Source organism: Populus euphratica, unplaced genomic scaffold (assembly GCF_000495115.2).
Source record: "Populus euphratica unplaced genomic scaffold, PopEup_1.0 scaffold19.1, whole genome shotgun sequence".
Classification (NCBI taxonomy): domain Eukaryota; kingdom Viridiplantae; phylum Streptophyta; class Magnoliopsida; order Malpighiales; family Salicaceae; genus Populus; species Populus euphratica.
Window position 1 is genome coordinate 747,883 of NW_011499853.1, and position 20,932 is coordinate 768,814.

A 20,932-nucleotide genomic window follows, 5' to 3' on the forward strand; every position below is an offset into this window, starting at 1 on the left:
CTCACATGTCTTCTTATGCTTAATATTTTTAATTCTCATAAACTAACTTTTGCATAATATCTCAATAAAAGCATTAATTATAAGACATACAATGTGTCCAGAAAGAAAGATGGGTTTTTGGCATTTCAAGTTTTTTGTTTTTTCTTCTTTCTCTCAAGATTTAAGGCTACTATTAAAAAAATAATTGGCATGGCGAATTTATTGGGTTCCAGACATAAATTACTATTCATCGCAATAATAAAATTATTATTTTGTCCTTATAATAAAAAAATCAATGAACTTTAAAAGTAAAAAAATTTAAAATGTTGATCGATTCTTCAAAGTAAAAAATTTTAAAAGGTTGATTGAGGGAAATTCCTTCTTTTTATATTTTAAAAACATAATATAAATATAATATTATCTTTAAAAGCAATTTTACAAAAAAAATTAATTCATTATCCCACATCCGAACACCGTTTTTCACAAAGACTTTGAAAGCATTTTATCGTGATTTTTCTAGTAGTGTGGCGCATGAACACAGCAATGATGATGGACTCACATTGACTTTTTCATTTTCTTCCCTCTCTTTCTTGTTTTTTTATTTTTTTAATTCAATTTAGTTTTTATTATTTTAATTTTTATTTATTTTATTTTTTAATATTTTTTTATCAATGTTTTTCCTTCAATTACATTCCTCATCATTTAATTTTTATTTTGTTAGATGCTATTTTTTTATCCTTTCCTAATTGAATTTTTTTTTAATTTCATATCTCAACATTTGATTTCAAATTATTTTTATATCAAATTATTTTTAATTTTTATTCTATTTTTTCAATTTTATCCCACGATATTTAGTTATTTTTTATTTTTTATATTTTGTCTTGGGCTCGTGACTATGGTTATGAATTTCGAAGTTTAGCATAGGTTGACTTTAATCTTTTTTTAAAATGATTTTTTAAAAAAAATTTATCTTTCAACATTTAATTTATTCAGAATTGATCTTCATGTTTTTTCTTCACTTTCCTTTGCAAGTTTATCTTAATCATGTGTCAATGGTCATAGTAAGTTTTATATATATTGACTCCGATCTTTTATGAAAAAAATATTTTTTTTTAATTTCTCCTATCAATATTAGATTTTTTAATAATTGAGCTTTATAATTTTTTTTTTTGACAGCGTTACCCTAATATGATGACCAAATCACAAATTTAGCATTCTAACTTAGATGAGCTCAAGTCTAGTTTTTTTTTTATGTTATTTTTTTTATCAATTGTTTTATTTTCATTTTATCTTTTTATCAATATTATTTAAATAATTCAAGCTTATTAAATTTAATAAATCCAATAACCTGAGTTTTGATTATTTTTTTTTATCAATACTTCAGTAACCATAACATCCCTTTTTTACTTTGAAAAAGATTTAAGATAACTTGTGGTAGAGCACGATCTCCTATCTAGTTAGTACTATTAGGGTTAGTTTCATCCTAAAATTATATTAAACAAGCCATGTATTTGTCATTATATTGTAATTTTATTAGTTTGAATAATCAATAACAACTAATTAAAGAGGAGAAATCTCCTTATAAAGCATTGTTTATTGAAAAAATACTCTTTTTTTTTATTTCATCCTTTCACATTAATTTCACTATTTAGAATTAAATTTATTGGAGATTGAGCATCACAAATTATTTTGATTTGCATTTTATAGAATTATTTTAGTCTCAAGACAAGTTAAGATTCGTGATTTATTTTGATTTGTTTTTCATAAGGCTATCTTAGTTTTAATACTCGATTCACAACATCTTCATGCTAATTTAGTTGACTCGAGGTTTTTTTTATCCTTTTTTATAATTTATTTTTTAATTTCATCATTCAATAATGAGTTGATTAGAAATTAAGTTTTATAGCTTGTTTCAGTTTACTTTCTATGAGGTTATCTTAATCTCATGACTTGAGTTACGGGTTTAGCAAGTTGACAGAAGTTTTTTTTATATCCTTTTTTTATTGTGTTTTTTTTCAATTTCACCCTTCAACATTGGATTGATTAGGACTGAGCTCATAATTTTTTTATTTTTTTTCCTTTTAAGTTATCTCAGTCTAATAATTAAAATTTGTTAAATTAACCTGAAGTGACTTGGGTTATTTTTTTAATTGATTTATTTTTAATTTTATTATTAAAAATTTAGTTGATTGAGAATTGAGTTTTAATATATTTTTTTTATTTGCTATCTATGAAGTTATTACGATGTTATAATCATAGTAGCAAATTTTATATGTTAACCTGGGTTAATTTAGATCAATTCAATATGTTGTCATTTTAATACATAAAAAAAGTGTCAAGTTGAATTATTATTTTAATCACATTATATTTTTTTATAGTTGTTAGGTTGTTTTTAAATTTGCCAAATTAGTTGAGTTCTATTGGTTAATTCCTATACCATTTTTTCTTTTTCTTTTTTGAAAACACATTAGCATTATCAAAAAAAAATTCAATATTTAAAAATATAATAATACAACCTATAAGAGAGCACATATAAATAATATACTGAAATCTAACAAAAGAACTTATAAAAGATATATATAATTTTTTTAGGTACAAATTGAATGTAATTAAACTTGTAATTAACTGCCCACACGCGTTTTTGTTACAGTGGAGTGTGCAACCGTTGACTTTGTAAAGCCCATCAAAGGTTATAATGTGAAACGCATAAAAGGGCCCATGTAATTATTGTTACTTAAAAATATAGATAATAATTATATATTTTAATCCAACTTAATTATAATAGGAAATGTTAAAAAACCGAACCAAATAAAAGAATCAAAGTAAAAAAATATATAAAAAAAATATTTTTTTTTGTAACATACGATATTACGATGATCTTGAAAATAAAAGTATATCATGGAAAGAATAAATTTTTGACATCTTATTCTTTAATAAGAAATGGTTTTGTTTAAGGAGTCGCCACCTAATATTATGATCACTAGAAACCCTACCTAGTCAACAGAAATTCTATGGTACAGGAATGGTTATGTAAAATAAAAGATATTATCACCCCTTAAATATTCTACCTGAGGTATACTGCATTGCTGGTTTTGTCTTAAATTATTAAATGTTTATTAGTTTACGTTATGATAGTTTGCTTATAATATTCATGACTCCAGCATCAATGAATATTCAAATACAAATATCTCCAACTTTAGCGTTGATAAATATTACGTAACTATAAAATAAATTAGATCAATATTTTTTTATTCCCTGTTATAGCATCAATGAATGAGTAAATAAAAATAAATTTATTTTTAAGTATGCACATATTTTTTATTTTTCTAGATAAATAAAATAAAAATAATATAAATTTAAACTGATTTTTTTATTTCAGACTCTGAAATCAGGAAATAAATTAATAAATTTACATTATTTTTATTCATGCATATATATATATATTTTTTTTAATAATAAATAAAAATAATATAATTATAAATTAATATTTTTATTCCTAACTCTAATATCAATAAATAATTTAATAAATTATATTATTTTTTCATATATATATATATATTATTTTTTTATTTTTTATTTTTAAAATTTAGATTCAACTCAACCCACGTGGCTGGACCAGTGGGCCGGCTGGGCTAAGCAACACGCGTGCCTATCCATGCGTGTTGCTATACAGCGCAAGTGAATTAAAATGCACTTGCACAGTGCAAACGCAAATTAAACAAAGGAGTGCAAGAAGTACAGATTGCTTACCTGGTCTGCTGCACGTTTTTCTCCTTCTTTCTTCTTGTGATTCTGCGAATGGTTGGTTCCCGATCTCCTATGCTCCCTCCGGTTTTCGTTTGTTGTTTGCGGCTGCCGAAGTTGTGAAGGAATTTTGCCTTCCCTTTCCTTTGCTTCAACCTGCCCCTGTCTTCCCATGAGTTTTTTTGTCTGGTTTCCTCCTCTGTATATTTGCCTTTTTTTGCTGTGTTTTATGCCTTGTTTTTCTCCTCTCCCCCTTTTCTGGTTCTGCCTCTTTTTTTTCTCCTGTTCTGGGTCTCCCTTTTCTATCAGTTTTTCTTCCCCTGTTTCTGTTTCGTTTGTTGCCCCCCTGTTTCGTTACTTGCCTCTCCTTTTTTGTCTCCGGTTCTCAGCCCCTGTTCCCTCTGGTTTCGGTATCTGTTTCGTCCTCCTGTGGTTTTTTTCTTTGAGATTGTGTTTGGGAAGAAAGCTTTTGGTCTGTGCTTTTCAATTGGGGTTCTGTTTCTTCCCCCGCCTTTTCGTTTGGGTTTTTCCTCCTCCCCCTCTTTGAGGCCTTTCTCTGGCTTTTATAAAGCCAGAGAAGGTCTGGTATCCCTGCCTCTAGAAATGGTGGGCATCGTGGAGGCAAGAAATCATGACTGCATCGTGGGTGTAGTGGCCGTGATCTGCTGGATTTTTCCCTGTTGAACCGGTCTTCGACAAGCAGATGATGAACATAAGGATCAAAACGGCGTCATTTGGCATGAAAAATGACAAATTATAGATTGGTCCATGATGTTTTGAAATGTATCAATTGGGTTCCTTAATCAATAAATTATAATTTTACCCATTAAATTAATTTCAATTAAATTTCTGAATTTATTTAATTTATTAAATTAAAATTTAATTTAATTCATAAATTTATTAATTCTTTAATTACACTCTTGATTTAATTAATTAAACTACTCAAAATTTTAATTAAATCTTTAAACTTTTAATCATCTTACTCTTAATCTAAAAATAAATTCATTTTTTATTTATTTTTTATTTATTTGTTTTTTTTATTATTTTTCATCAATTTTTTAATAAATAAAATAATTTAAATAAAAAATAAAAAATTAAATTAAAACTGCCTTAAATTATAAAGAAGCTTTGTTGCACATGATTATCTAATTTTCTTGTTATTCTTTCTCTCTCTTTTTTTCTTTTTTTTTTTATAAGTAAATATCTTATTAATATATTTTTATATATCTCATTAATAACTGTTGGATAGAACAAATATACTTATATATGTTTTTTGAATTTTGAAACGTGTTGAGTTTGATAATAATAGCTTGGTATTGTTCAAAATCAAACCAGATAATTTTAAATTTATCATAATTATTTATGTTTTAATTTTTTAACTAGATAAAATAAATAAAATATATTTTATAATATAATTTAAAATATTATATTATAGTCTTTTTTCCCTATAAAAGGGTTAAACTCATATCTACAAATACAAAGCTTTCATTTTTCTTAGAATCAAAGTGTTTTTAAAAATTTTAGTGTCCATACATTATTAGCGACTCTGTCCGTACCTCTCGGCGCAGTCTTCACGTGCTGGTTGTCTGTAGCAGGGTCTGCATGTAGGAAAAAGGACCGTCTAATGGTCTGCTTTTTGACAGACCCAGCATCAAAAGGAGCGCATGACATCATACATTTTTGTTTTTTGACAGACCCAGCATCAAAAGGAGCACATGACATCATACATTTTTGTATGGTCTGGGTTGCACATATATGGAAATGGGCCATCTATCATTTCCATTGGGCATGGGTCAAACCAACGGGCTGCGTAAAAATTATTTCTAACCAGATCGTTATTTGAGCTGGGCAATCAGTTTGCTCTGTTATAAGAAGTTGAATATTACGTAAATAAAGATAACCAGAAAAGAAAAGAGGTTTATTTAGATTTGAATGTTTTAGCGAAAGCCTATATATATATAATGACACTTGAAATTATAATGAATAAAAAATTTGATTTTCAGAATTAATGAATTATGCATGACTGAAAAGTTATTCTTTTAATTTGAATGAAGAGTTATATTTTAAATTATATAAACATTATGCATGCCTTTAAATTTCTATAAATACATTGATTTAAAAATATATTATTTTTCATTGCCCTAACATAATCTTAGTCTATTAAGTCGAGATGGAGATAATGATTGAAATGGTTTGATAATATTATCAGGAAATTAATCTTTGTAGAAAAATTTACAAATTAAAAATATTATTCAATAAATAAGCTAAATATAAAGATTAACTTTAAGATATTTTTCTCTTACCATTTTTTCTGTAAAATATTAAAAAAAAAGACAAGCACATAAAAGATATTTAAAAAGGAGGAGAGAATCTAAAAAGTATTTTAAACTTCAAACCATAAAAGTCTGGCAATAAGTTCAAAGATTAAATCATTGGGGGCGAAGAACGAGATAAATGGTTATTTCTTTGTGCGAGCTTGGGAGTGACTGAAAGAGACTGATGTCATCGATGATATTACGTAAGATGAATATCGTTTGTCTTTAGCTTTGATGAGTGAATAAGTCTAGTCAAATCAAAGGATGTATTTTCCAATGAGATATTATTCCACCTATGTTATAGACCATAGAGTTGAGGCTAAAATGAACTGATGATGAATATCCGCCGGCGAGTAAAAACAGGCCGGACACCAAGAGAAAAGGATTCACCGGCGATTATTTTTTATTGCTCTATAGTGAGAGTTTGGTAATTCTGACTGTTTTTATACAAATATTCTTTAATTATAAATACATTAAAATATTTTTTTGTATATCAGCATATATCAATATCATTAAATTAATTAATTTAAATTAATTTCAGTTTTTTTTGAAAAAACAGCTTAAACATATTAACAAAATAAAACATTTAGTGTGTTTTTGAACCTGTTTAGAACTTTCTATCAAGGTTTTTGAAAGTATTTATCAGGAAAAAAAGAGGATATAAACAAATTTAATCACGAGAATTTAGAATATGTGTGATAAAATTGCTTAAAAAGTTTTAGCAGTTTGATATGGTTAGGATTAAGAGCTCATTTTATTATTTTATTATTTATTTTAAATTATTTATTTAATATTTTTGAATTATTTTAATGAACCAACACTAAAATTTAATTTTAAAAATAAAAAACATATTATTTTATTATATTTATAAATAAAAAACAATCGCTAGGAAGCAAACAAGAAATTTATAAACATACTCCGAGAAATGGCTTGTCATTGAATACGATTTCATCTTTCATGAGTTAAGGAAAATAAAAATAAAGTCAAATAACCACAAATTCATTAATGACGATTAATGTTGAGGTTCAGGCGAAGTTGATCTTGATTTCATTTGACCATCAGCATTCCTTTGACTAAAAAGATTAGGAGATGATTGAGTTTAGATATTTCCCAGTATTTTATTTAAAGTTGTTTGCCGAGCCACGCACTGGATGGGTGGTGTACCTTATTCATGACATACCAGCACTTAGTCGCTCTATTATAAAATATTTAAAACAAATCCCTAGACAACTATATGTAGCAATTTCCCACTTCCCAAGTATACGTACACACACCTAAGAAATTAATATATGTAAAATAAATTATGAAAAGTATATTGCGCGTATCATAAGGACTCTGAGTTGCTTTCTTATTCTTAGCTCAAGCCTAATTAAAGCCTAAGAGGCCTTCTTGGAGGATAGGGTTCATCCCTTGCTATGAAGAAAACCATAAAAAATCCCAACAAGGTTCATATGGATGATGATTCAGATTTGATTGATGAAGATAGCCTCTAATTGACTGAAGAGGATTTGAAGAAACCTCAACGACCATATGCAGATATCGAGGATTGTACGCATAGAGTTCCTATACAAATCTCATGTGTATTAGCCAAAATTTGTTCGTGGGAAGCATAAGGTATTATTTATTTTTGTATTTAAAAAATAATTTTTTAAAAAAATAATTTTTTTATTTGATCTCCTATTTCAAATTAATATTTTTTTCTAGTATTTTCATATTATTTTGATGCGCTGATATTAAAAATATTTTTTAATATATTTTTTTAATAAAAAACACTTTAAAAAATAATCACAACCACACTTTTAAAACTTGTAAAAACTATAAACATTGATGAGACAAGAAGATTTGTATGTTTGGCTCCGGATGAAATTATCAAAATAAAAAAATAATGATAAAGAAGTAAAAATAGATTTGTCAATAATATTATTTTGAAATGAATTTTTGCATTTCTAAAATAGAAGTGACACAAAAAACATGCTTTTAAATCTAATTTTAACCATAAAATATTATTCATCAACCAAAATATATAATAATAAAAATAACTATTACCAGCCTTAAAAATCCACCCAGGAGTCGAGTTAGAATAAATTTTAGATAATAGATCGGGAGGATTAATCTAAATTGACTTTAATTTTGTTTTTTAAAATAATAAAAATGATATTATTTGAATATATTTTAAAAATTCAACAAGTTTTTAATTAAGTTTAGGTATCATGGTATAGAGATCTCAAACGATTTACATAAAAGCTTACTAATTAAAAAAAATGATATACACAGTAATTATTTTTATGAAGATACCAAGTTGATGATAAATTTAAGTTCGGAATAAAAAAAATGATATTAAACATATGAAAGCTAATACGAAGAGCATGAAGCCTAACTGTCAAGATAAATTAAAAAAGAAAAAGAAAAAGAAAAGGAGATCCACCATGTTACGGTGCACCCGCACAATGGATTTGTGCCGAAAAGGGCGGTCCGGGCAACAAAGAAGATAGGGATGGCACGTGGGGGACAACACAGACACAACAACAGAAGAGGCACAGGGATTTATGAAGAGGAGAGAACAGTATCATGTGATCATAGGAGAATAGACGCATCCATTTTACCGTGAAAGAAGAGGAATCTAAATAATAAATATTAAATCCATATGTTCCTTACTTAATTTAGAGCCCCAGGCTTTAAGATTGATGATGCAGTGATGGATTTGACTCTCGTTTTGACCTTCTCGTTGTCATCAACGTGCTTGATTGATGCCCCAAGTCCTTGTTCGCAACAACAAGCCTTATATTTTAAACCGTGTCTCTCGTGAAACAAGAACAGATCACATGCAAATGAGCTTGCACGCTGCCTTCGGACCGTTCTATTCTTCTCCATGCAATTAAGGAGGGGTGATTCAGATTATACTGCCTGCTATTTTTTAAAATAGTTATTTACTTAAAAATATATTAGAAGGAGTTATTTTAAGACTTTTTTAATTTTTAATATCATTATATCAAAATCACCATAAAACATTTTTAATATTATTATATCAAAATCATCATAAAACAATAAAAAGTATTAATTTAATATTTTTTTCAACCTAAAAGCACTTTAATTAAGAGCCAGAATAATAATTTTTTAAAAATGTTATTAAACCTTTCCAAGTGGATTAATGTTGAACCCCCCAATTTAACTTGTTGTTTATCTCAAGTTTCTAATTAAACTGTATGGAAGTTATCTCAATTTAAATTGATCGATTCATGAGTCTAAATACAACCTTAACGATCAGAAAAGACATGATTTAACTCTTAAAAAACTCAACATGATAACTTTATTTTAAAAAATATTAAGACAATGATAAATTATATTGACTTTGGTCACCTCACAACCAGGGTCATGAATTCTACTGGATTTAATAACTTTTTTCATATGAATATTTTATTTAATCATATGATAAAAATATATGCTTATAAAAATCGAGCATCAACCTAAAAATAGACACTTATTTATGATAGTGATAACCCCATAGACTACAATAAAAAATAAATCATACAGTCCATTTCTCAACTAATCCAATATTGAAGGCAAAACTAAAATTTAAAAATTTAAAAAAATCAAAGAATCAAAAACAAAAAAATATCCGGTCGGTGAGTAAACTCATCAAACCTGTTAATCTAGCAACGCGCTAGCACGAAAAACTTGTAAATCAGGTTATGGACTCCACTAAGATTATGATATATATATTTTTTTTAAAATCTATCTTTTATTTAACTATATGATAATAAAAATAGATGATCGCAAAATTGAATCCCATCTAATGATAATAAAAATAGATGATTGCAAAATTGAATACCATCTAAATACTGAGATTTTTTTTAGATCACGATAACAGATATATATAAAGATAAAATTAAAAAAATTAATTAAAAAAGAGTTACATTTGCTAGACTCTTGAATCAAGTTAAATAGCCAAACTAACTTTATAAAGTGTAATGATAAGATTTTTCTCTAAATTATTTTTGTTATTTATATAAAAAATAGATGATAAAAAAATCAAGTTAAATTTAAAAATAAAAAAATATAAAAAAGACATCCTCTAAACCTGTAAATTAGAGCAACTTGAATTATCTTAATAAATTCAGAAACCACCTTAACCTTACATAAAAATAAAATTTAAAAATAAATTTAAAATAAATTATAATAAAAATTCAATAACAACAACAACAAAAAAAAAAAAACAAAAGGGGAAGGTACTCTAAAGGAGCGTATTAATCATGAATGTCTTTAATAAAGACAAATGCAAGCTTTTAGTTCAGCTGTTTATTTATAATTCATCAAGTACTTTGGGTCTGATCAGTGTTTACTGCAGGTCTGAACAGATGTGGTAAGAGTTGCAGGTTGAGATGGATGAATCATCTTAGACCAAATATTAAGAGAGGTAACATATCAGACCAAGAAGAGGACTTGATAGTGAGGCTTCATAAGCTCCTTGGAAACAGGCAAGTTTATCACAATTTCCTTCTCTCTCCCCCCCTCCCCCTCCCCCTCCCTCATTATTATTTTTCACTGATGAAATATATGTTGTTTTCAGTCTTTTAACTTAAACCAATTTATTCCTTATTTAGATGGTCTTTGATAGCTGGAAGACTGCCTGGAAGGACTGATAATGAGATCAAGAATTACTGGAATTCTCATTTGAGCAAAAAAATAAAGCAAAATGAGAAGCCAGTGAGAAGCTCGACATGGCAAGAACCTGTGAAAACTAAGGTACTGGACATGGATAATGTTGCCAAGAGAAGTGAGGAGGGTACCTCTAAGACACTTGAGGACTCAAAATTTAGCTTTGGTGGGGATGGATTCTTTGATTTCTCCAATGAGGATCCTATGAATTTGGAATGGATGAGTGAATTCCTCGAACTCGATGAGACTTTGTATGGCTTTCCATGATAATATTGTAAGTTTTAAGCCTTGGTGAAGCCTTTTGAGTTAGTAGTAGTTTATGCATTTGTATTTTTGTGATGGCTATTGACAGTTAAGGAAGTCTTTGCTGATCCATGGAAAACCCTTCAGTTTCACACTCGTCGATTGCCAACTACTTAGGCATCTACAAACAGAAGAAAAGAAAGAAAAACTGGGTTTTCCATGGATGGACAAACACTTCAGTTGATAGTTTCCTTCTGTTCTGATTCAATGTAAAACGATGATAGTCTACGTTTTTGTCCAGTATTATGATTGTACAGTTCGAATCTCTTACATTTGCAAGTATAATGTCTTTGATATTCCATCAAATAAAGGATCTATCTTGAGTGATGTAAAACCACAACTTAACTAGCTACTGCTATTTGGTTGGTCCTAGTTAAGTCATCTAAAGGCAGGAAAAAATCCTGGGAAATTTTTGGTGTGTGGGGTAAATTCTTTCCAAGGAGTCCTCCGCCAAATAAATCTTAGAAATAAATCAAAAGGCAATCGTATTTTTTCTTATAAAAATGGAAAAGGTGAACAGAGTTCCTCTGTTTCAGAATCCATGAGATGAACTTAAACTAAACATTTTAAGGTGAAGCAGCAAATAAAAAGGTTTTCTCTGTTTCAGGCGACCCATCCAAGCAGAGTTTAATTCTCTATTCGACTTCTCACAAGGAAACAAGTAAACACTCTGTATGCCAATTTATGAGCATTAACAAAAATCTAAGGCATTTTTTAGTGCACCTTTTTTTTTTTACTTTTGTGTTTTTTCTATTCTCATCATCTTTTTTTTTTAATTTTATATTTTTATATTGTATTAACTGGAAGTTAGACTTGGCAATTTTTTTTTTCTGTGTTTATTATGTGTCAAAAAAAAATCTTGATATTGGATTTTGAAAAAAAAATTTCATTGCTTAAGAAAATTTAAAATTCAGGGACAAAAATTGACAGGAGACAGATATTCAGGTTTTTTATTTTATTTTTTTCCACCGTCCAAAAAAATCAATTTTTTAATCCAAAAATTTTTTATCCCAATTTTCTAGCTATCTCTATGTGGCAGAATCTGGGCAAGTAGTCGAATCATTATTTGTCATTATTTTTTTCAAAAACAAAGAAGGGGGATGTCGTCTACCCCTTAGAGCATCCATACTCTTGCTTTCTAAAAAGACTGCTGAGCTACAATAGTTAGCAAAGTGGTTTTTTTCCATGTCATTGTTACCAGTAAAAAGCCTCTCTGTTTTGGCGAAGTTAACGATGCTATGGCTCTCTCTCTCTCTTGCTGGGATACAATGGCAGGGAAGAGTGCCTGACTCGAGTGACAAAGAAGTAAATAATTTCCCCTCCATTTCTTCACGTGTCGTTTTTATTTAATTTGATGTGGGTTTTAGCTATATTTATGTCCTTTAATCCTCCTTCTTCTTTACAATCTCAAGGGCTGCCATTTTCATGTGGGGGTTTTCGTCAAAGTATTCACTTTTGAAGAAGTGATTGTGCAACACCCCCAAGGACTTTTGGCTTATTATCAATGGCAAGAGGAGATCTATGACTGACTTTTCTTGAAATATGTGTTCTCTGTTCTTTGGGATCTATTCATGTAGCTTACCTTTCTTAATTCAATCATTGGCTATCCAATGTGTTAGAACTAGTTTCTTCACTGTTTAAATGTATGGAAAATTTACAGTGCATTTCTAATGATGAATTTGCTGTTGAAATTGTGTTATTCTTCCTAGTAAGAAAGAGGGATTGGGGAGTAGGAAGATCAAATAATGGAATTATGCTCGTGTAATGGGATTAGAAATTTTATAATTTAAATAATAATAAAAATATTCATAATTCTCTATTTTAAAGAGTATGGATGTGATAATATTTTTTAGCTAGCTAGTTAAATGAATTTTTAGCTAAAATATAAAGAGCATGGATAATTAAAAAAATGAAGAAGCTAGTCGCATGGCCGTGATTTTTTTTTTAGTTGCATAGTCCTGGTTTTTTTTTTTTTTAAGCCAGGCTCCTGGGCCTCGTCCCTTTTTATATATACTTTTTATTTTTTTTAGATTTAGAATTTTAAAATGATATTTAAATTATTATTCAATTTTACTATAGTTCAAAAAAATTATTACAGGTTTTTATAAAAATATTAACAATTATTTTTCAATTATCATGTACCTTATATGAAAAACAGCTCTTGTAGATTCAATTAAAATAAATTTTTAACATAATTTTTGTCACTTTTTTTTGGTCTTCAATAACATATGAAATACTTAGACATTATTTTATTATTTTTTTAATTCTCTTTTACGATCATGATGAACTTTCGTTTGGAAAAATTTTCTTGTAATTAAAAAGTATGTTTTTGTTGAAACAATCACGAGATGCATTAATAAAAAAATAAAATTTAGATTTCAAAAATAATCTTTTCCTTCTTATTTCAAATGGCAGGAATTTAAAAAAATCTTTATTTTTTTATTGTTGTTGTCTTTTATTAAAAAAAAGTGATCATGATAAAAAAATATATTTGTGATGTTGTTTTTAAGAAAATTAAAATTTTTTATGATGATATTATTGGTTGTTTCATGAATAATTATGTATTAACCCCATATGTAAAATTTTTATAATAATTTGCTCATTAATATTGAATAAAAATATAATAGCTTTTAGAATGTCTTTTGTCATTATGAATGTCTTATTTAATTTCTCAAAATTATTTTTCTTATTTTTTCTTATATAGTTGTATAGAGATGATTGGTTTATGATTTTTTTAAAAAAATCAAATTTTCTTTCATGATCATAATGAGTTGTTTAAAAACAATGTTGGACAATTTTAGGCTTTTTTATGAACTAAGTAGAGTATTTCATTTTTCATTTGGACCTATAATTTAAGATAAACATAATAAATCTTCACATTAGATTAAATTGACCCAATTTATAAAACTTGAATTTATCCATGATCTTCTCTACCGAGCAGCTCTCAAATACCACACAAATAAATCAAGTCTAAGCAATATTTAAACTTAATTTTAAAGACATGCTACATGAACATGTATGCAAGGTTCTTATTTATAACAATTTTTTTTAGTGATACAACACCATGTAACATAATATTTAGAATGAAGTGATACCTAACATTAATATATTTGATCCTTTCTTGATATATCTATTTTTTGATCATATGAATGGTACTCTGGTTAACAATACTAAATAGTTAACTTACATGACAAAAACTAAAATTATCAGTTAAACCTCTCATCTATAAAGCTTCTTTCATTGTTTTTGTCGATTTCATAAACTCGACCTATATTGTAGGTAAGGAAAAAATAGATTGTAAAACTGCTTTTCAACTAAAACAACACTTTAAAAGTAAAAACATAACCTATTAGCGACCTTCTTCTCCTATGTAAATCACTAACATATGATGAATCTATAAATCTCTCAACACTATTTCTAGTGATACTACTCTTGTTATGTACCAAACCAATACATGTTATACTTTTAAGATAATAGAGTGTCAAATTTATAGCGTGCTTGTGAACTTTACTGGGATTTCTTATGAACACTAAGAGATTAGTTAAAGTTTTTAATTAATAAAAAAACTAGATACTATACTCAGAGGTAAAGAAAGCAATAAACACCATAGATAAAAATCATCGAGATAGATATAAAAAAAGCTTGTGAAAAAACATATAGGGGTTGACGTCTAAAAATAATAGTAGGATTTGCTATTTATATAGAGAAGAATAAATTTGATGATTGATCGAATTTTTAAATTAATCTTAATAAATTAGGGTATGAATCCCACCAAAATATCATTTTCTACATAAATAATGATTTTGTTGAAAATAATTAAAGAAATAAATCTCCTCTCCTCAACTTGCTTTCTTTTACTGTTGCCTTAAAGGAATGAATGTTAAAATATAATTATTAAACTCGATCTAATTAATTAATTTAAAATAAAAAAGATATTAATTTAACCGATCCCAGTTGATTTAGCTAGTTAACCCATGACTCGATTAACCCAACTAAACTTGATGGGGTCACACCAAATATTTTTTTCTAAAAAAAGTAATATTGTTTTAATAAATAAAAAATAATTCAGGTTAATGTGATGATCTACTAATAAACCCGATAACCGGAGCCCTTTTGTAGATCATACCCGAGATGAAAATAATATTATTTTAATAAATAAAAAATAATTCGGGTTAATTGGATGATCTACTAATAAGCCCGATAACCGGAGCCCTTTTCTAGATCATACCCGAGACGAGGTTCTCAAAGATCGCACAATTGATTTAAGTTTAGCTCATCTTCTTCTTGAACTGGTCCTTTAAGTTCTTTCAAGAGTAGAATTTAGTCCTAGTCAACAATGATATTCTAACTCGGTTCATTATTCATGACCAGTTGAAAAATGTCTATTATGAGCGTAACATTAACATGTCGTCGTCCTCCTTTGTTGAAAACAGTTGAAAATGAAAAATCATTATGCATCTCTGTGCTCTATTTAGATCAAATCAATTGTATTTGAGAGATTTATCGTTTGAGCTAGTAGTGATACATGAAGTCAATGCACCAATCAATTAACCCACATAAATCCAGTTTATAATAATTTTCTGTACTTGACTTCTTAGGATATGAAATAATTTGTCGGCTCACATGAATTTTTTTTTTTTTTTTGTTCGGCATGCACCTGGTCTTGCCTCCTTAATCCTATCACCATCTTCCTTCATCACATTGGCCATTGCCCTGAGTGCGCTAATCCGAAAATGAAATGAAGCATTAAAGTTAAAAAGGCACTCCGATTGATAGAGGAAAGAGATTGGTGCGCGCCACCTTGGACCTTGCAATCTGCGGTGTCAATGGGGTCTCCCATCGATAAATCATGAACATTAGGAGCACGAATTTATTTTAGGGAATAATAAATGTCATCTTAATTTCCACCCCACTTGACATGTCAGCATCTAGTATTTCTCGACCTATTTACTTCTCTGGCTTCAGTTATGTTGGCAGAGATTATTTATATAATTAATTAAAACAGTTTATTTATAATTTTATAATTTCGCAATTCAAATTTATATTGTATTTTCTGTGTGATGTAAAAACACAAGATCTTGACAACATTCAAATGATACATGGCACTCAGTGGAGTTTTGATTCTACAAATCATTTCAAGATCTTCAATTTCTCTGTTCTGATTCAGGACTCATCGAGTTCACAAGCAAAGATGGTACATCTACTGATCTTGTATTGTAAAAAGACTAGCTAGTGATTTCTCGTACAATAATATCATTAAATCACAGTAAAGTTTGTAGTGTAGTGCCTCTTTTTTTTTTTTTTTTAACAAATGAAGCACAATTCTTGATCACAATCCATTTTATTTATGCTGGAAAAAACCAACTTTAAATATTTTACTGGGTTATTCTCACACCACATTGGGTGCTGGATAAAAAAAAAAATAAATGTGAAAAAACATATTTAGATTGTGAAGAATTTTTTTATATTATCATTAAACTATTTGCAACGTGTTAAACTTGAATTGTGTTGAAATTTCTCCGGGGTGAGAAAAATCGAAGAAAAAAAAAATCTTTGCACTTTATTTATTTATTTAATTATATAATAAAAAACTACAAAGAACAATTTAAAATGAACTAAATATTAAAAAAATTTAAGAACAATTTAAAATGAACTAAATATTAAATTTTTTTTAAAAAATCAATACATAAAGCAGAGTAGAGGGGAATGAATTTCCTTGGAGAATATCTCCTGGAATTATAAAATCTTTTCTAGTACCAAACTATACGGTAACATAATATTCCAAAACACTAAAAAACAATTAAAAAGCAACTTGAAAAGTGGGTCATTATATTTGGAATTATATGGAATCTTTTGAATTATTGACTTAATATTCTTTTTTCTAAAAAAAAAACAGAGATAGGAGTTATGTGTAAAAGAAAGAAAAAGGAAAAAGAATCAACGCCAAGAATCGAACCTGCAGCATAATAAGCTCAACAGAGCAAACAGATGTCTCCATATGCTTACCAACGATGCACGCCCGTTCTGTAATTTAAATCCACTACTCAGTAAGCTTGAAAATTGAATTGAAGGACAAAGATGTTATCTACCTATTAAAAAACACATATTAACAGCTTGAAAATTGAATTGAAGGACAAAGAGGTTATCTCGCCTCCTTTATCCGTATCTGGATTCGAACCTCATCATACACGTCTGTTACTCCTGCGGTGCCTTACCTGTTTATTGGGCTTGCAGGATGTTCAGTGAACCGTGAGAATTAGTCATGATGCGTGTAAGCGGCCCCGGACACATCACGTAAATCAAAAAAAAAAACACATATTAGCATCTTTCATTGTTCTTCACAGTATAAACAAATATATTGCCCCAGCAGAAAGTGAAACAGCAGCGGATGTTCAGTGAACCGTGAGAATTAGTCATGATGCGTGTAAGCGGCCCCGGACACATCACGTAAATCAAAAAAAAAAACACATATTAGCATCTTTCATTGTTCTTCACAGTATAAACAAATATATTGCCCCAGCAGAAAGTGAAACAGCAGCAACCTTCTTTTTAAAATATAAAATATAATAGTGGTTGTTTTTTAAAATATTTTTAATTTAAAAATATATTAAAATAGTATTTTTTATTTTTAAAAAATTATTCTTAACTTCAATATATTAGGACAATTTAAAAACATGAAAATATCAAACAACAAAATTTAAATTTTTAAAAAACATAATTTCATATGCATCTAAATCATGTAAGCAAAGTAATTGAGCTGCGAGTCAGAGTCAGGTACAATTGAGCTACAGGACAAAGATAACGATTTTCCCTTTCCAAGAAGACAAGATGGTCCAAAATGTTTATATTTTATGAAGTGCAAATGTTGCAATGGAATCCTGCGACGTCGTTGTTTTATGTAAGATGGTTCCCAGACTCTTTTCTTACCTGGAAACTGTCTCCCCTTCACCAGATTCTCTCACTGGGTGTAAATAAAATAAGCAAGTACTCATCCTTGTATCCTCCAAGATCATAATGCAGTCTCTAACTTTTTAAGCACATAAAACACATTATAATGCAGACTTCAAAGCAAGGGAAGGCCCGGCTTGTAGATGATCAAGTAGCTACTTGGTTGGATCTAAATGAGAGAACAAATTTTCTTTTAGGTAAGATTTATCACAAAATCTTTCAGGTAAAAAAAAAAGGAAAGAAATATTTGTTGGAAATTTGTTTTAAATAAACAAATTAAAGATAAATAAAAAATTAATCTAAAAAAATCTCTAGTTTTTCCAAAAAAAAACTCTTGATTTTTCTAGATTTAATTCTTGATTTATAGTGGCTAATCAATAATTGATAATTGATAATTGATAATTGTGAGAATTAATTTTTATTAATTCTTCAACTTTTTTACTTTTAAGATTCACTTAATTTTTATTAATTCTTCAACTTTTTTACTTTCAAGATTTACTATACAAAAAAAAGTGAAATGAGAGTTTTTACTTTTTTTTTTAGATTTTTACACACTTTTCCTCACTTCACTTTAGTTTTTCTCCAAATCCAGAGTGTAGGCTCGTATTATTAAGAAATAATTGAGTTATATATTTTTCATTCAAATCAAGAGTGTTCTTGAAATCTTAAGAGTCATATTACATACATATTAGATACATATTGATCATGTAAGTAATGAGTAATAAAATCTTAAAAATAAAAGATTTATTATTGATAATAACAAAATATTTATTATTTTAAAGTATTTTAATAAGTAAGTACCTTTCTTGTTTTAATTAATCATAGTTGATGTAAATTTTTGTTTTTATCTCGAGTTTATAAATTTAAACATGTATAAACTCTAGTTTTTTCTAAAACATTTTTTATTTAACATGTTTTTATAATAATAAACTATTAATTCAAGCTAATTATTTTTTAATTATGTCATCTTGTCATGATAAACTAAGTATATTTATAAACTTTGGTCCTACAATATTGTTCTTGAAAGGTTTTTCACCTTATTGAACTTCTCCCTGGCCAATCTAACAGTCTGATTCATTGACTGGGCTGGAAAATAATCCTACACATAATCACAAAATTGTGAGTTATACATTAGCCCATGTAAACAATAATCCAAAACAAATCATCATACAAGCCAAATAATGCCATACTTTTCACTGTTTGACCTCCATGCAGTTGTGTTAATTTGAATAGGTACTGCATTTTTCCCAGAAAAAAAGTCTACAATCTACATCAACTTGTATCTTAAACTTAGTTTCTAATTTCAGGGAATGAAGATTGTAATAGAACAATTCAAAATGTTAATGCGCACAGGATCCTTGGTATGGTAACAATCAATTTCCAACAAAAGAAATTGACCGCGCTCATTACAAGTATGGAATGATCAACTCAGATATGAAACAGGGTTGAGTTATATCAGCTCAGCAGTCATCGGTTTTGTCCCAACGAACCAACTCAGATTTCAATAACATAAGCGACAATAAGCAATCACGCCACAAGAATGCGCCAACGAAACAATAACAAACCTGGCCAGAGGACACCCTTGTAACAGGAGGATCACCTATCTGATGAACATTTTGTGATTCTCCAGAGTCCCTACAGATATGTAGGACGGATTAATCATATGCATAGGAAATGAAACTGCCACAATTGAACACTTTCATAGAGGAGAAAAACTGGACAGAAAATCTAAACAGCCTACCAAGATTGATTAGATTTGAGGTGCAGAGAAACGTGGTCAATCAGTGATGTAAGCAGTGAAGCCTGGCTCGAAGTGCCCAGGTTATGAACTTTGGGACCCTTGGTTCTTCCAGCTGAAACCATTAAAGAATGACTTACTAGACAGAGGTACAAAACCCTTAACAGCCACGCAAATTAAAATCATAGAACCAATTTCTAACTGTTTACAAAAACAGAAACTGACGGTTCAAACGTGCAGAAACTATCTTGCTTCTTCCTTCTAACTTATCCTTTTTGTCAGAGACAGTCTCAAAGTGAGGAGCATAGGAGACCTACAAAAGGTGCCCTAGGAAAATGGATTCGTCCAATTTTCTTTTAGAAACCTAGAAATTAAGCACATGATAAATCATTATTATTATTGGATATGTGAAAAATGAATGCCCCAGAAGATGAAATGGATGAATGAAACCATCAGCTCACCTGACATTGCTGATCAGGCGGAATTTGATCCAGTAAACATCAGTAAATTGCTCACAATCGTCTGCATCCATTGGTTTACACCTTCAAACAGTTTTTTTCCTTCTTTTTTTTAAAGGATAATTAAGAAAATTAAAGTAGAAAAAAATGTAATAGAAGAGGAGAAGGGGGTTTTACTTACTCTTCAACGTTTCCATAAGAGGCAAAGAGTTTGAACAAATCATCACCGCATCCCAAAGCAGGAGTGTTCCTCACTATCAAATATCTGTTCAAAAACACATTTTTGCTAGTTCGATTTTAAGAAAACAATAATAATAAAAAAAAAAAACAAGACAGAAAGAGAACTTGATTCGTGACAGATAGGTAGACACGAACCACCGTTGAAGGAGGAGAGTGGTCTCTGTATCGAGTAGGCATGGCATGGCCAATTCATTGAAGTGTTCACGCGGGATGTTAACGGGATAACTCGATAAAAACCTAAACAATGAATTAACATGTGATCTGGGATTCATAGCGGGTCGAGTTTAGAAAAAAATTCAAGAAGAATCAACTCGTTGTAAAACAATTAAAAATATGGATTGATCGATTACCTCATCAACTCGTAGCAGATGTCATTAAGATCAGATAGAAAATTATTAATTATTTTCATTAATTAATTTTTTAAATGTATAACTCGGATCAACCCATCTGATATATAATTAATACTTACCTCAAAGTAACTCTTTATAAACGACATAATAACCTAAAATTTTAAATTAACTAGCAAAATTAAAAAGAAAAATTAATTTTAC

At 28.5% G+C, this 20,932-nt stretch overlaps 2 protein-coding genes across 4 annotated transcripts; one reads left to right on the plus strand and one right to left on the minus strand.

The window, feature by feature from the left end:
* The first annotated feature begins 10,272 nt into the window (after positions 1 to 10,272).
* LOC105122126 (transcription factor WER-like) lies at positions 10,273 to 11,324 on the plus strand. Its single transcript, XM_011021051.1, has 2 exons — positions 10,273 to 10,513; positions 10,640 to 11,324. Exons 1-2 carry the CDS (start codon positions 10,422 to 10,424, stop codon positions 10,959 to 10,961), a joined length of 414 nt encoding a protein of 137 aa, XP_011019353.1. The 5' UTR covers positions 10,273 to 10,421; the 3' UTR covers positions 10,962 to 11,324.
* A 6,488-nt stretch (positions 11,325 to 17,812) lies between these two features.
* LOC105122127 (uncharacterized) lies at positions 17,813 to 20,514 on the minus strand. 3 transcript variants are annotated; one of them, XM_011021054.1, is made up of 6 exons: positions 20,323 to 20,514; positions 20,145 to 20,225; positions 19,687 to 19,798; positions 19,511 to 19,580; positions 18,982 to 19,044; positions 17,813 to 18,114 (listed from the first exon to the last, which is right to left on the minus strand). In XM_011021054.1, the coding sequence occupies exons 2-6, from the start codon at positions 20,149 to 20,151 to the stop codon at positions 18,061 to 18,063; spliced, it is 306 nt and encodes a 101-aa protein (XP_011019356.1). In that variant the 5' UTR covers positions 20,152 to 20,225; positions 20,323 to 20,514; the 3' UTR covers positions 17,813 to 18,060. The 3 variants fall into 3 exon arrangements, with proteins under 3 accessions (XP_011019356.1, XP_011019355.1, XP_011019354.1); XM_011021053.1 differs by having other exon boundaries at positions 20,145 to 20,251; XM_011021052.1 differs by lacking the exon at positions 20,323 to 20,514 and having other exon boundaries at positions 20,145 to 20,295.
* Between the last annotated feature and the right edge of the window lie 418 nt (positions 20,515 to 20,932).